The sequence below is a fragment of the Lichenostomus cassidix genome, chromosome 4 (assembly GCF_008360975.1).
Source record: "Lichenostomus cassidix isolate B80296 chromosome 4, HeHo_3.0, whole genome shotgun sequence".
Taxonomy (NCBI): domain Eukaryota; kingdom Metazoa; phylum Chordata; class Aves; order Passeriformes; family Meliphagidae; genus Lichenostomus; species Lichenostomus cassidix.
The window spans coordinates 39,575,945-39,590,344 of record NC_139484.1 but is presented as its reverse complement, the minus strand read 5'-3'; the positions used below and the strand labels follow the sequence as shown (position 1 = coordinate 39,590,344).

The following is a 14,400-nucleotide window of genomic DNA, read 5'->3' as shown; positions in this document are numbered from 1 at the left end:
GATGCTTGTGAGAACCAAATACCTAATTCTTTAAACTTGTGAACACCAGTATGATCTGATTCTCCAGAAACTGCTTTTAATTTGTGTCTGGAAGACTTGTCAAATGACTGGCTTTGTTATGATGTGTGGATAAGTTTTTAACAGTCTTGTCTATTTCAAGGAATACAGGTTGGCTAGTAACTTTTTATTTTCCAGGTGAAAGACATTGTCCTGCACACTGAAATGTTTTCTATTGAAAACGGCCTGTTGACACCAACACTGAAGGCAAAGAGACCAGAACTGCGAAAATACTTCCAGTCACAGATAGATGAACTCTATGCTAATGCCAAAATGTAACTGCAAATGGAATGAAGAAAGTGGCACATGTCTGTCTACTGTTGGCCTTCATATCTGTATTTTGACTACAGCAAAAATAGGGAAGGAAACTGTGCAATCATTAACTTGTACAAAAATGGGTACTTGCCATAGGAACATTGAAGAAATGGAACACTGCCTTACTGTCAAGTTGTGTTGCATACTGTTTTTATGGTGACCTACAATTTCCAAAAAGAGCCTTAACTATAAATGGTAACTATATGTAAGTTATTTAATATTTCCTTGGTCAAAAATGGGACTCACCTTCATTCACCAAGGAACTAAGGTTTTATTGCCAGCATGTTTGCTGTCTGCAGTGTGTTTTGCAGTTGTCAATTCCACAAAGGATTTGGCAGCTTTGAAAATGCCTCTTAAGTATCTTGCATCCTCAGAAAAATTACTTAATCTGTTAAAAAAAGAACTCCACCACCCAACCACCAAAAATTGCGAACCCTTACAGTTGTGTAGCTGGGATCACATCTTTTGTTAGTCCCAACATTAACTGGGGCAAGGCATCTGAGCTGTCTCCCTTCTACATCTGCTGCCAGTTATGAGATGTACTTCTATAAGGTAGAAGTCAGCACTCCACACAAAGACCAGTGAACAGAAGCTCCTCAGAGTAAGTCTGCATATGGTGGTTCTACGCTGTGTGGATGCAGTTCATTCAGCAGGTGTAGCCTCTGCTACAGTAGCATGATCCTGGAGTGGTGCCAGCCCTGCAAATGGGCAGAACCCAACTCTGTCAAGAACACTAGAGACCTTAAAACAAAATCAGGAGGCTGGGCTATGCTAACAGTCAGGGTAAACATTGCACCTATACTAGCCACTTGTTTCCCTGTAATGAACTTGTATTTAAAATGCATTTAATAAAAATGCACCAGGCCCTCTGTAAGTGGAAGAGCTTCTAACATAACCTCTGTTTTCTGTGCTTTATGTATGAGCCACTGAGTATTCTTCACTGAATAGCAGAATAGGTCAGGTAGAATGTTTTTGCCTGATGCTTTGCAGCAATTGGAATTATTTATATATGCCAACAGAACTGTGTTGGTCCAGGATAGGTATTTGTTCAGGGATAAAAACCTAATTCCCAGATAAATTGCAAAATAATAACTAGTTATCTTTTGGTTGAAAAATCAGCAGAAATAAGCCTTATTACAGCATAAGTCTTTTGCTATCCTTAACAGAGTTGGTTTTGCATTAACATTCATTGCTGTTTTTTGAAAACATGGATATATGTAAAATACAAGCACAACAAGGTTTGCACTAAGATTTGTGTGTGATTGTAATGCACTACTCTGTAGCAAAATTTCATGTGTATGCAATTCAGGTACACAAATCCAAGTCAAATGTTAGAGCAGTAGTTTGTTACATTGAAATTCAAATGTTTGCTTAGTGTTGGCTATTTCTATGTTTTATAAAACCAAAACAATTTTCAAAACCAATGAAGGAAACCAAAATAAATATTTCTGCATTTCAGTGCTGTGATGTGTTTGCTTTTCAAGGAAAAATGCTGCTAACAAGCCCAGATGTAATTTTTTAACTGATAAGCTGTAAATCTCCATTGCTACAGACATACTAAATACGGTATAAAGGGTGGTTGTTTACATTTTACTTTTGGAAAGTGACCTTTTATGTTTAAGGTGTTGGCCAATATTTGTAAGAAAGGGATGCTGTTGTTTGTAACTTGCTCTTTCAGTACATCACTAAACAAGCAAATCTTTTGTCTTTTTCTGACAGTTGTGTTCTTACCATCATCTCAAATTACTTGCGTGAAAGGTAGAGTTTTCTGAAACTCTTTTGCAGCTCCTGGGTGGTAGTGGGTTCCCTTATTTCTGTCCTCACACCGTGCATTTGGCTTAAATGGGGGGGTATGGTACGACAGATTTCAGGGGCAGTTACCAGACCAGGGTCGATGAAGCACCAGCACCGACACTGTTTAGAGCTCCCTGTGAATACAGATGTCAGTGTGAGATACTAAGGACCCTTCTCTTCTACTCATGGTAGAGCTTCTCCTTTTAAGCAATATTAGATGTTCCTTTGAACATTTTTTTCCATACTGAAGGAAACCTAAACCAAATTTCACTTATTGAATGACATCCTCCTGCTGCTTGGAAAAACAGGGATGTGTCACCACACCTCTCCTAGCGGAGACAGCTGAGAGATGGATGAGAACTGGATCTAAGGTTTATGCTCGTAACGTTCTGTTAAAGAACCCCTTCTGGAACAGCCATCACTACAGAAACAAAGCTGTGCTGTCTTATCTGTGCCGCGGGAGGCTGGGTGCTATAACCACCAAATTAGAAGTCTAAAGAGAATTTGCCACGTGCTGATCCGAAAGTGATTATTTCACTGTTTTAACTTGGTTGGCTAAAGCAGGGGAGGTTGGGTGAATTCTTGGGCCCAAGGAATGCACTCCAGCGCGATGAGGCGGGGAAGGCGCTGTGACACCGCTGTCGCTGTTCCCCTTCCGGCCCGCGCCTCCGCCCGCTCCTCCCCTTCCTCCCTTCCCGCCCGCGGCGCGCGCGATTCCAACGGCGGGAGGAGGGAGCCTGCGCTGAGGGCAGCGGGGAGCGGGGCTGCCCTGCCCGGCCGCCTGGGAGCTCGGTGAGGAGCGGGGCTGCCCTGCCCGGCCGCTGGGGAGCTCGGCGGGGAGCGGGGCTGCCCTGCCCGGCCGCCGGGGAGCTCGGCGGGGAGCGGGGCTGCCCTGCCCGGCCGCCGGGGAGCTCGGCGGGGAGCTCGGCTGCCCTGCCCGGCCGCTGGGGAGCTCGGTGAGGAGCGGGGCTGCCCTGCCCGGCCGCCTGGGAGCTCGGCGGGGAGCAGGGCTATCTGCGGGACAGAGCTGCTGCAGTGGAGCGACGGGACAGCCGTGAATTGCGGCGCCGCGCTTTCTTTTTCATATAGCTGGCTCGCTGACAGGTGCTATATATATATATATATATATGTGTGTAACCTCTACGTCGGCCTGGGCTGAGGAAATGAGTTGTACTGCTTTTCAAGCGAGATGAGCATCATAAGTTGAAGTAACAAAGATTTCCCGTTCTCTCCCAAGTACGGGAAGGGAGCGTACTTCCCACAGGGGAAGCCGGTTTGTGTCGGGGACAATTTTGCGCTGACTTCATCCTCGGTTTTGCATCAGTAGCATATAATCAACGGCGAAATGGCCTCGAAGAAGAAAATAAAAAAGGATCAGACCAGGTATAAGCTAGAGGTAAGTTTGGCTAGGTTGGGCAGAATTCAAACAGGTAGTGTTTTGTTTTTATCGAGTGTCCAAAGGAGGGCCGCGAGAAGGGGGAAAGGCCGTGAGGGGAGAGGCTGAGGGGAGACTGCCCTGTGGTGTCAGCTTCCTCACAAGGGGACGTGCAAGGGCAGGCACGGATCTCTTCTCTGTGGTGATCAGTGGCAGGACCAAAGGGATGCCATGAAAGCTGGGGAGGAGGTGTCAGGGGAGGTTTAGGCTGGGTATCCGGAAAAGGTTCTTCACCCAGGGGGTGGCTGGGCACTGAACAGGCTGCCCAGGGAAGTGGTCACAGCACCAGCCTGGCAGAGCTGAAAAAGTGTTTGGACAATGCTCTCAGGCACCTGGTGTGACTCTTGGAGTGTCCTGTGCAGGGCCCTGATGATCCCTGTGGGTACCCCGCTTCCAGTGCAGGGTACTCTGTGATTCCGTGCTGTCACTGTGCAGTCAGGCGCTGTCTCTGAGGTGGATGCACAGGTGTTAATGCAGGGCTTGCTTTGCACGGGAGCTGCTGTGCAGTCCCTGCTTGGCGTGCTAGCATGGGGTTTTCTTTTCTTCCTCTTAGGAATAGTACAAAATGGACCATTGACTTTCAAACAGGCAAAAGTTTAAAGGCAGTGTCATAAAAGAAAATGCATAGATTAAATTGTTGACGTGTAAAACCCATAGCCTGAGGAAAAAATATGCTTCAAATCCTTATGCCATAGCTCAGGAGTCGATATGATTCCGTCTAAGTGTATATCTAGTCATATGTTCCTGAAATTCATTATCATATTTAATCTATTGTACACTCAAAAAGCTGGATAAACTGGCTGTTAATTTCATACCCATCCAGGAGCGCAAAGCCAACCCCAATCTTCGCTGGAAATCACTTCCACTTGAGGAACCAGATGTCTCAAGGATATTGAAGGTAGCAGAAACAAATCAGCTTGAGGAGCTTGATGATTCCTTTGGTTAGTATTAACTTGAATGTCATTTAATGTATGATTTTCACAAACCAACCACATGGGCAAAATACTTCAGTGCTTACTTAGGAAAAGGTTTTGGTTCTCTCCAAGAGAAGGTAGTGGCAGGAGAGACAGATGGGATTTTGTGTTGTTTTCTGTAATTTAGGAAGTAATAACAAGAATAATGCTGTAACGTGCAGATAAAAGTCAGTGGAAAAATACTGGCTATTCTAGTCTTATAGTCTGAATGGTAAAATTTCACACATTATAATATTGCAGTTGTGTAAGAACTTGCAGTTAAACACCAAAGTTCAATATCTTAACTTACTCTTTATTAAATAACACAAATTATGAAGCAAAATGTTTGCTATTGTAAAAGTATTCATGGCAGCAAAGTTGAACATTTGCAGGGGTGTTATTCTGCCCCTTTTAACTGTTACTTTAAAAAAATAACATAAAACCATACAATTTTTGGTGAATGATTAAAACCACTTCCATGCTTTGTATTGGACTTGTGAAATGAGGCTTCAATATACAGGAAGAGAAACAATTCAGATGGAGTAGATGCTCCTGTGTGGAGTCCTCTGTTATATCTATATCTATCTGGATATATATCTTTATATATGGAAAACAGTGTAATTAGAAGCTGTAGAGAAAATGTTAAGAGCTATTTCTCAACTGGAATAGTTATTACTCTGAGAAAATTATGGAAATATAAATGTGACTACTAGAAAGAGCATTAAAAATGAGCTATAAAAAAACAGTTTAGCAAAAGGGTTGTTTATAAGGCAAGGCTGCAAAATGAAACGCTCTTTTCCTTATTTCTGTGGTATGTATTTAGAGTATAAAAAGGATGCCCACAGACACTAATGTAAACTACCAAAAAAGTTTTGTGGCAGTGTGTTTAAAAAGGAAATTTATACTATGGAAGGCACGCTAAAACCTTAAATTTCTCAGAATTCTAATCTGTTTTAGTAGCTACCTTCAAGAATTCTATACTTACAAATATTCTCTACCAGCAGTAATTGCCTTCTTATAGCATCCACTAAAGCAGCTTAAAAACTATATTAAAAAATACAAGGAAGTAGTTGTTTAAATGTGTAGAAGGTTTATGTATGCCATAGCAAAGAGAGACTTGAACTGTGTTTCAAAGAAAGTATTTTGCTTGATCTATGTACGTGCTGAGTTACCTTTGGTTTGGGTTTGTAAAGAAATAGCAGGTGGATGGGTATGGAAACTGTGCAAATTTTCACTGTATATTTTTTCATTATCCTCAAGTAATACTTGTAATGAGAACTTCCTTTTTATTAGTTAGCAAACTACAGAAATTCTAACTAAATGCTTAATGGCAGGCAATGCTCTTTGCCTTAAAAGATAGGAGCAGTGTTCATACAGTTTATTTTCTGTTCTTTATAGATCACCCTTTGCACAGTACTGCTGTGGATGCTTATGGAGAGGAACATTCACAAAATGAGTCACTTGGTCGCGTTTCAGCACTGCAAAGGCAAAATACAAACAAAAGGTCTGGTGAAAGAAAAGTAAAATTGTCAGCATTTAATTTTTAGATCTAAAGGGAAAAATGTTCTATTTGTCAAGTTTCCCTGGTTGCTTATAAAGCAGATGCTTTTACTCAAAATTTCCCAGACAAGAAACCAAATGAGTAAGTAAGGTTGGAGATTGTATAAAAGGAATGGGAGAATAAATTTGAATCTGCCATTTGTAAGCAGTAGAGTGATTTAAGTACTTACTGCATTGTTTTTATATGAAAGGATTTTATAACTCTTTGAGGTATCAATTAGTTCTCTAAATGCTGGTGTGTAAAGTTAAAAGATGGAAAAATTGAAAACTGGATAGAAGCCAGTTAAATTATATGTAGCAGAGGAAATTATTTTTTAGTATAGTTCTTAACTGTTAAATCAAATTTGGTTTAAATCTGAAATTGTCTTGCTATTTAATTCAGACAAGAACTTTAATAGTACTCATGAGATGTAGCTGTACAAAATGTTCCCCAAAACACAAGGTTCTGTTGTGCATATGGTTGAAGATTATTCTTTCTCAGAGGGTAGTAGGGTGTGTTTTTCTATTCCTAGTAAAAAAACACATCAATCAAAGCCTTCTGGTGGTGATGTTCGGAAATTCAACACAGCTGATGCTGGAGAGGAGCCCCTCAAGGAAACTGCGGTACAGAAAATGTTGCATGAGTATTATTAGTCAATTTTAGTTTACTTCATGCCATGCCTGCTTTGGAGGGTGGGGGGAGAGAAACACCTTCCATTTGTTTTGTAGTATTGTCTTAGTACTTAGTTGTGTCCAAAATAATGAATCCTCAGAGTATTCCTGTGAGACAGCCAAAAAAAATGCTTAAAGCTACAAGTCATCCTGTCAGCAGGGAATATAGCAGCCAGGTGTTCCTGGATCCTGTAGCCTATTCTCTTGCTAATTTGGGAGTATGTTCTTTTCCTTCTTTCAAATACTTTCTTTGTATATAGAATGTATGTTCTTGAGGAATGGCATACTAGATGGAATATGAATCATTTCTACTTGTTTGATATTGAAGGAAAACACATATATGGGAAAAAAGAATATTGATAAAATTAATTTTGAATATGTCTTAGAATTAGAAGCCATTCAGTTTTGAATGAGTGTTTTTCCACACTTAATCCACAATTAGTGTAAAATGCTTTTTGCCCACTTAGCTTCCACACATACAATGGGAGTTAACAATCTGCAGGCTCAAGAAAGTAACCTATGATAAAAGAAGCTGTGCAGTAGTTTGCATAAGAGCTTTTTATGTGTTGAAATTTATTGGAATTGTACACTCCCTACAGAGTGTTAGTCTTTCATCTGTATGCTGGATGCCTGCAGCACTCTTGTAGAAGTGCTGCTGGTTTCACCAAGTACTCCAAGTAGAGAACAGATTGGGACAGAATGTGGGTGAAAAGGAAGGTGAGGAGGCACTGCTGATCAAACAAATGTTAATCCTGGGCAATGACTGTGCTGAACCAAGGGTCCTTAAGCTCCCTAGGGATGTCTGCTGGTGGCTGATGGTTTGGTGGCCAGTGGGATCAGGCAGCTGCTGTCCTGCAGCAGGGTGGGACTGGTGGAACAGAAATGTTACTGATGGTTTCAGTCAGGAAATGCTTTCCTGCATTCTGCCTAATTGCCATCTCTCAGGGGTTTAAATGGGTAAACCTAGGGTCTATTTTGGAACCTAATATGCTTTTCGTATCACAGAAGGCTCTGAATACTGATCAATTCCAGGCAAAAAAGAAGCGGCCTGCAGATGAGAACACATCAGATCCTTCTGGTAAAGTAGACTTTCCAGAACTCCCATACAGCTTTTCTTCATTCAAGATCAATGCTTTTCAATGGTTTTCATTTCTGCAATGTAGCAACATAGTGCTTCTAGCAATGTGAAGTTTTAGTTTCAGTTTTGGTGTAGACCCCCATTTGATCCCCATGTTTGCATCCCTGGACTTGCCTATTGCTCCCCTGCAGGGGTAAAGCATAGGTGTGCATTATAGCTCTAAAGCAGCCTAGTTCCTTTTGGAGGGAAGCCTGGAGCCATGGCTATGAAGCTGTGAGAGTTGTCAGTACATGCCTTGGTCTGGAAGCCTGGAACAGCAGCTGTGGGGCAGAATTTGGAGTGCCCCTGACTTGCCGTGCAGGCACAGCTATTGGTGTAAAGACTTTTGAGACAGGGAGCTTCAAGACAGTGGCATTTTTCAATAGGAAAAAAACTGTCTCTTGGTTATATGACTTCCTTTGAACAGTACCCCATCATTTATTAGATTTACATTTGGAAATGTGTAAAGAAACATGGTTTAACTTTTTGTGGAATTAGTTGGTAATACTATTGCAAAGTTTAAAGAAATGTATTTGTGTATTGTGGGCTTTTGAAGCATATATGGTATTAAGAAAAGAATGTGTACAAATAAAGCTCATGATTCTTTCAATAATGCAAGTTGCAAATTCAGGCCAATAGTTTTTTAACACAAAAAATTATTGTCTACAGTACATTATGTAGTTTATCAGTTTACTGATGTATTCCTGGGCTTGCTTGACTCAATAAGAATTACGTTGCATGTCATTGATCATCCCAGTTCTAAAGTACTCCCAGATAAATCTATCATAGTTGTTCAGCCGAAGGCAGATTAAATAATTCACATATCCCTCTTCTCAAATTTCGTATTAGAATGTTAACAACTTTTTGATAATGGGTACAATAATTTTTCTATCATTTTAGAACCTATGCCTGAATTGTGCAATGCTTACATTTATTCTGTAGTTCCAGTGGATAGCCCACATTCTGTACAGGTTTGGTGTCCCAAAGAGCTGAAGAGATCTTCTAGAGATATTACAGAACTGGATGTTGTTCTGGCTGAAGTTGAGAAGATAGCAGCAAATTACGGGTAAATATTCTGCTTTCCCGTGACTGGATATTCAAAGTTTTAAAAAGAAGTATCTGTGGTTTTGTTAATGGGCTATCCTTTAGGGAATCAGTGTTGCATGGTTACATTCTGATGTTAATGATTATTACGTTTCTATGATACAAATGTTTTTTCCCATGTGATCTTGACATATCCAGGGATTTGATATTTTTCCAAATATAAACAACACATCTCAGTTGACATTTTTCAAGGTAGAAATGAAGCTATTGCTAGTATATGAAAGCTCAGCAGCTGTCTAGCTGCTTGACTTTGGGTTTTATTTGTTACTCAGAGGAATGGTTTTGGATGAGATTTTCCCTTTACTAAACCACATGGGTTGTGTTTTGTCCCTCTGACTTCTCCAGACAAAGTGTAGAATCAAACATTTGCAAAAAGGCCATCAGTGACTTCTCTTCTGCTTTCAAGGACCAAATCACTGATCTTGTAAGTACACCAGCAATAAAAAAATCAACTTTGTGGTCAAAATACCTATAGTTTTATATTGCCCTTTACACATCCATTTTGCAAGTTGTAAAAGTTTCCAATCTCTTGTGAGTACAAGTAATACGAGAACACAATTTGTTGTGTGCATGTTATGATTTGCTGCCTCTGTGCAAGGTTTCACAAGAATTGCCTCTAGACATAACACTGCTATCATGCAGTTTACTTTGGAAAATTGTCAGCTTTTGAGAATAGGGAAGCATCCAAAAATCCTGAAGTGTTTGTCATATCTAAATCATTATGTAGTAAAACTGGAGAGCTGCGTAATTTAAATGAGCATATAGCTATGTCAAACATTATTTTAAAAGCTTATGGACTAGAGTTTTAAAACGATTATATAATTTTTGTGTTGTCTCAGTGACTTCTGAGTAAGGCTTCTACCATAGTCCAGGGAAAAATCATCTTTTTTTAATCCACATTTTGATCATAAGTGTAAGATATTCAAGAACCATCTGGACACAATCCTGTGCCATGTGCTCTAGGATGACCCTGCTTGAGCAGGGAGGTTGGACCAGAAGACCCACTGTGGTCCCTTCCAACCTGACCCATTCTGTAATTCTGTAATAAGCTTATTGGCTGGAAAGATTAGGATAATTATGACAAGTAAAATGAACTCAGAACTTTGCAGGAGTTGTGCTAAGTACAATGGGTAAGTACTAAAAGCTATAGTTCTAAAGCTACAGTACTAAAATAGTTCTGAGTGGTTCATTAGAAGTAACAACTGTTAGAATTACTAGATTTATACATCTACATAAAGATGCAGAAGAATTAAGGCAGGTAGTATTCCTGTAATTGGTACAAGGAGTATTTCTTGCACTAACATATTTTGTGTAACGGTTTTCTTCTGGATGTAGGAGAGAGGAAAGAATCAATACACAACCAGTAATGTCCCTTTGAACCAGAGCTGTTTTTTTAAAAAGCTTTTGATGTTACTACAGAGTAATTCTTACAACTATGTTTTTAGGGTGATAGTGATGAACTCAAGATCCATAATCAATCTATAATTATGCTTCTCCTCTGTAGATAGCAGGAGTCCAGGAATTAAAGAATATGAAGAAAAAAAATGCTAAGGTAAATACATACATATCACTAGATTATACAGCATACAGTAGTGGGCATGGGAATGTCAAGAACTTGACTGGAAGAAATAATTTATAAGGAGGTGTATTAGAATCAACTGCACAAATAAAGATTAGGGAACCAGCAGAGGTTCTTTGGAGAAGATCTGAGTAAATGTGGTGGATTGCAAACTCTATATGTATACTGCTGTATGGTGTAAAAAGAGGGAATGCACATTAGGATGGGTAGGATCTATGCATGTCAATTACTCTTCTGGCTTTCTGATTTTTTTTTTTTTAATGAGTAATAGTGAGGCCTCTGGAGAGCCAGTTAAATAATGAGAGCTAACCTTAAAGACTCATAAATGAATATAACATCTAGGAGAGCAACAAAGATGGCAGCCTGTGAGGATAGAATTGGATTGCTTAATTAAAAGAAAAGTCTTAGAGAACTGCATTCCCTAAATAGATGCAGAATTCTGGTTGAGAGGAAGACAGTTCCTCTCTTCATTCAGAATGAGTAGGAATTCACTGAAAATGCAATGGGAATGTTGACAGGAGACACTAGAGTAAGGGCAGAAAAGCACTGCAGTGGTTTTGTCAGGGAGAGGTTAATGTCCTACAGCATTAACATTTAAGTGTGTCTTAGGCAATGTCTGAATTTCTGCACTAATTAACCTCTTCTGCAAAATTTTCAATGGCAAACCAGCTTTAACAAAGTCAACATAAAGCTTATCCTGGGAAATAGCAATTAATATACTAAAGTCTTGTCTTGAGGTGATACAGTAAGCTGCTCTGCATGTAAAATGAAAATCGTAATGCACATCTAGCATTCACAGCCACTTAGATTTATCCTTAGTTTGCCTCTGAGACATTTCTTTAAAATCAGATTTTTAGTTGCTAAATATAATTTTATGATCAGTTTTCTTTGTTTTAAATTGGATGTGATACTGAAGAAAGCTTACGTTGTTATGGCAATTTTACTGAACATATATTCATATTAGTTTGCATTTTTAAAACTAAAGCCTCCTAGAGTTGGTCATGTTTGAATTCAAAATGTCACAAACTCCTTTTGTATGCTTGCAAATCCAGTGTTTCTTAAGAGAAGTTTTGGATGGAGATTAGAGTTTGACATTTTAAACAGTTTTAAAGTGTTTAAAATACAAATGTAAAATATGGCAGTTTATAAGGTCTGGTATCTTAGAATCTTCCACAATGAGAATCAGCATAAAACCTCAGAGAAAAAAACCAAAACAATGAAATTTGAGTTGTTTGCCTTTGAAGTTTAAGTAACTGTTTCACAGACTTTGCTCACTGTTTGTTTCAGGCAATAGCAAACATCAAAAAGAAAAGGCAGCGACTGGTGCAAGTCAGAGAAGAGCTAATTGGGTGTGTTTCTAATGATGTACAATAATAGCCTCAAGAACTTAAGGAGTCTGGTATTTTGTAACTCAGAAGAGAAAGTAACTTTTTTTTTGTTCTTTCATTTTATTTTGATGAAACTGCTCTGTCTTGTTTTTTGTTTTTACAAAAGCTCATGATAACCTCTCCTTTACATATTTCAGTTGCCTAGACAGTCATTCTTGCACATTCTCTTAGCTAACTATAGTTACTGGGATGGTGTTTCACCATGTGTTCGTAGGAAAAACCCCAGTGTTATGATTTGAATTGCAAAGGTGCTGGATTATAAATTTACAAAGGTAATACAGATGACTTTTTAGGTTTTGAGGCAGAAGATTGTATTTCACATCTGCAGTTTGGCAGGGGCTCCTCTTAGCACGTGGTTTGTTTCCTTCTCATGTGGCCACACAATTCCCCTTCTCTAACTTGGCATTAATCTCAAGTGTCGTTTAGATACACAACACAGAAATTATGTTCTTTGGAAGAACCATTAGACTCCCAAAAATTCCTCTGGTTGTAAGTGACAAGCTTTATACTGAAGCTGCATTTAACATACACCTTGTAAGGTAACTAGGGAACCATGGGCTTGGATCCACAAAAACAGGGCAAAAATCTTTTCTCTATAGCCACAAGAGGCATTTTTCTTTGCAGTACTGTGGACAAACTTTGCTCAGAGAACTATTTGAAGTCATCCTTTAATAGGGTTTGAGTCCCCTCACAGACTGAAAGCTGTCTTCCCATTTTTATGTGCTGTGTTTTAATCCTTTGATCAGTTTAAGGAAGCTTTTTTTCTGCAACCCTGTTGGATGAAAATAGCTGTTGGTGCTCAGTTTTTGGAGTGCTATTTTAATGGATTGAGCACTCCAGTTTATTTAGCAGCCATATAGGTATTTTGTAGATCCTCAGCATAAGCACTGAACACCTGAGCTTGCAGGCAGGGCTGTGCAGCAGAACACGATGTATTTAAGAAACTACACGTGAAAAATTTAAATTCTTAAGAAAGAGTGGCTACATTGTCAGACTCAAAAGAGAGGTTTGGGTCTTTTTGGTGCATTTAGACTCATGCCCCTGTTTAAGTAATAAACTTGTTCTAATTAAACACTATGCTGTAGTAATCTGTGTTTTGTATTTCTGACCAACCTTTAAGTATTCATTCAGAGGAAATAGGGTCATAGTAACTCATGCAATAAACATGCAGATGCAAACCTCAAAGTCTTGATTTTTTTTCAGAGCTGAACCGCAACTGACACAACTACAAAGAGAATATGCTGAGGTACAGGAAAGGAAATCTTCCTTGAGGCAAACAATTGAATTAATTACTGATTTAAAGGAGCTACAGCAAGACTGTTTGGATTATAGAGAAGAAAACCCAAAAGAAAAAGTGGTAGTAAGTACATATTCTGCATGTGTTTCACAGGTCTAATAATGTTTTTATTTTAATTTATGAAATTTGTTAACATTTCTTATATTAAGTAGCAGTATTTTGGTAATTGTCTTTGTGGAAGCAACTTGAGAATCACTGCTGAACCGTACTATAGTCTAACTCATTTTTTTTGGTCTCATGTTAGAAGCTGAAGTATTTCAGAGAGGATTCTGCTGCCTTGCTCTCAATGTCCAGGAATTCAAAGGCCATAGAAACAAAACGGTTGTCCGTAGTTGTAACTTTTTAAATAGAAATTGAAGATTGAACAGTGAGCCAGAAGTAATTAGTTTCTTTTGTTGTTATTGTTCAAAAGAGAGAAAGCCCTGGTACTTCCATGTAAGATATTTAATGCTAAGAACAGTGCTGGTATTTCATGACCAGAGTAACTTCTCATGTAGCCTTAGAACTCCTTCCCATTGCACCCAGGTCCTGGTGTGGTATTTTCTGTGGACAAGGCTACACACCTGCCATGTGTAAGGGAAATCCTCACATTTCAGAAGATGCTCTAATTTTGGCTCATCTTCACTTTTAAAAGTCACGGCGCAGTCAGAGGAGAAATGAATACTAATATGTAAGTGATCTTTCCAAACGTTTAAAATGTTGCCTTGCAATTTTATTTCCTTATCAACAGTATGGGATTTCCAGCCTCCCTGCTCTTCTGGTGGAGTCTCGGAGAATTCTGGGAGCAGAAAGGCACTTTGAGAATATCAATATGAAACTGGAAGAGGCTCTGGCTGTACAAAAAGAGAGGAAATCAAAGGAAAATTAAGTGTCTTTTTAAGACTTTTGACATTCACAGGAACAGTTACTAGAATTGTCAGTGCTTAAAGCTTGTTCAATCATTGTTACTCTATTTTGTTTCAGTGTTTTAAAGAAGGTAATGACTTAGTTAGAGATTGTATCTTTCAATTGTAAATAGTCTCAGAATATCAATGAATGAAATAGCAATCCCAGTTTAAGTAATAAAACTGTCTTGTACTCTGTGAACAATGTTGGGTGTTAATCTTGTGCTATTAAGGTAATCTTGAGAGGAATATATTTTTAAGAAAAA

The 14,400-nt window shown here is 39.1% G+C and overlaps 2 protein-coding genes across 7 annotated transcripts in view; both read left to right on the top strand.

Moving 5' to 3' along the window:
• The window catches only part of ACSL1 (acyl-CoA synthetase long chain family member 1), a 38,201-nt gene extending 36,371 nt beyond the window's left edge, over nt 1-1,830 (top strand). For both annotated transcript variants that reach the window (XM_085058779.1, XM_085058780.1), the window contains exon 21: nt 196-1,830. In XM_085058779.1, coding sequence (XP_084914905.1) covers nt 196-336 — 141 coding nt within the window. In that variant the 3' untranslated portion in view covers nt 337-1,830. The remainder of the gene's footprint in view (nt 1-195) is intronic.
• A 1,040-nt stretch (nt 1,831-2,870) lies between these two features.
• Nucleotides 2,871-14,331, top strand: CENPU (centromere protein U). 5 transcript variants are annotated; one of them, XM_085058772.1, is made up of 12 exons: nt 2,876-3,374; nt 3,491-3,562; nt 4,425-4,542; nt 5,953-6,058; nt 6,627-6,717; nt 7,771-7,843; nt 8,783-8,948; nt 9,332-9,410; nt 10,491-10,538; nt 11,853-11,914; nt 13,157-13,313; nt 13,981-14,331. In XM_085058772.1, exons 2-12 carry the CDS (start codon nt 3,512-3,514, stop codon nt 14,116-14,118), a joined length of 1,089 nt encoding a protein of 362 aa, XP_084914898.1. In that variant the 5' UTR covers nt 2,876-3,374; nt 3,491-3,511; the 3' UTR covers nt 14,119-14,331. The 5 variants fall into 5 exon arrangements, with proteins under 5 accessions (XP_084914899.1, XP_084914898.1, XP_084914897.1 ...); XM_085058771.1 differs by having other exon boundaries at nt 2,876-3,402; XM_085058773.1 differs by lacking the exon at nt 13,981-14,331 and adding an exon at nt 13,495-13,940 and having other exon boundaries at nt 2,871-3,562.
• Nucleotides 14,332-14,400: the final 69 nt, after the last annotated feature.

What these genes read in the sequence shown, in the direction of transcription:
- CENPU (XM_085058772.1), top strand. Translation starts at nt 3,512, where the DNA reads ATGGCCTCGAAGAAGAAAATAAAAAAGGATCAGACCAGGTATAAGCTA. An exon ending in AAGATAGCAGCAAATTACGG is followed by an intron (nt 8,949 to 9,331) that starts GTAAATATTCTG and finishes TGACTTCTCCAG; the next exon opens with ACAAAGTGTAGAATCAAACA. An exon ending in ACCCAAAAGAAAAAGTGGTA is followed by an intron (nt 13,314 to 13,980) that starts GTAAGTACATAT and finishes CCTTATCAACAG; the next exon opens with TATGGGATTTCCAGCCTCCC.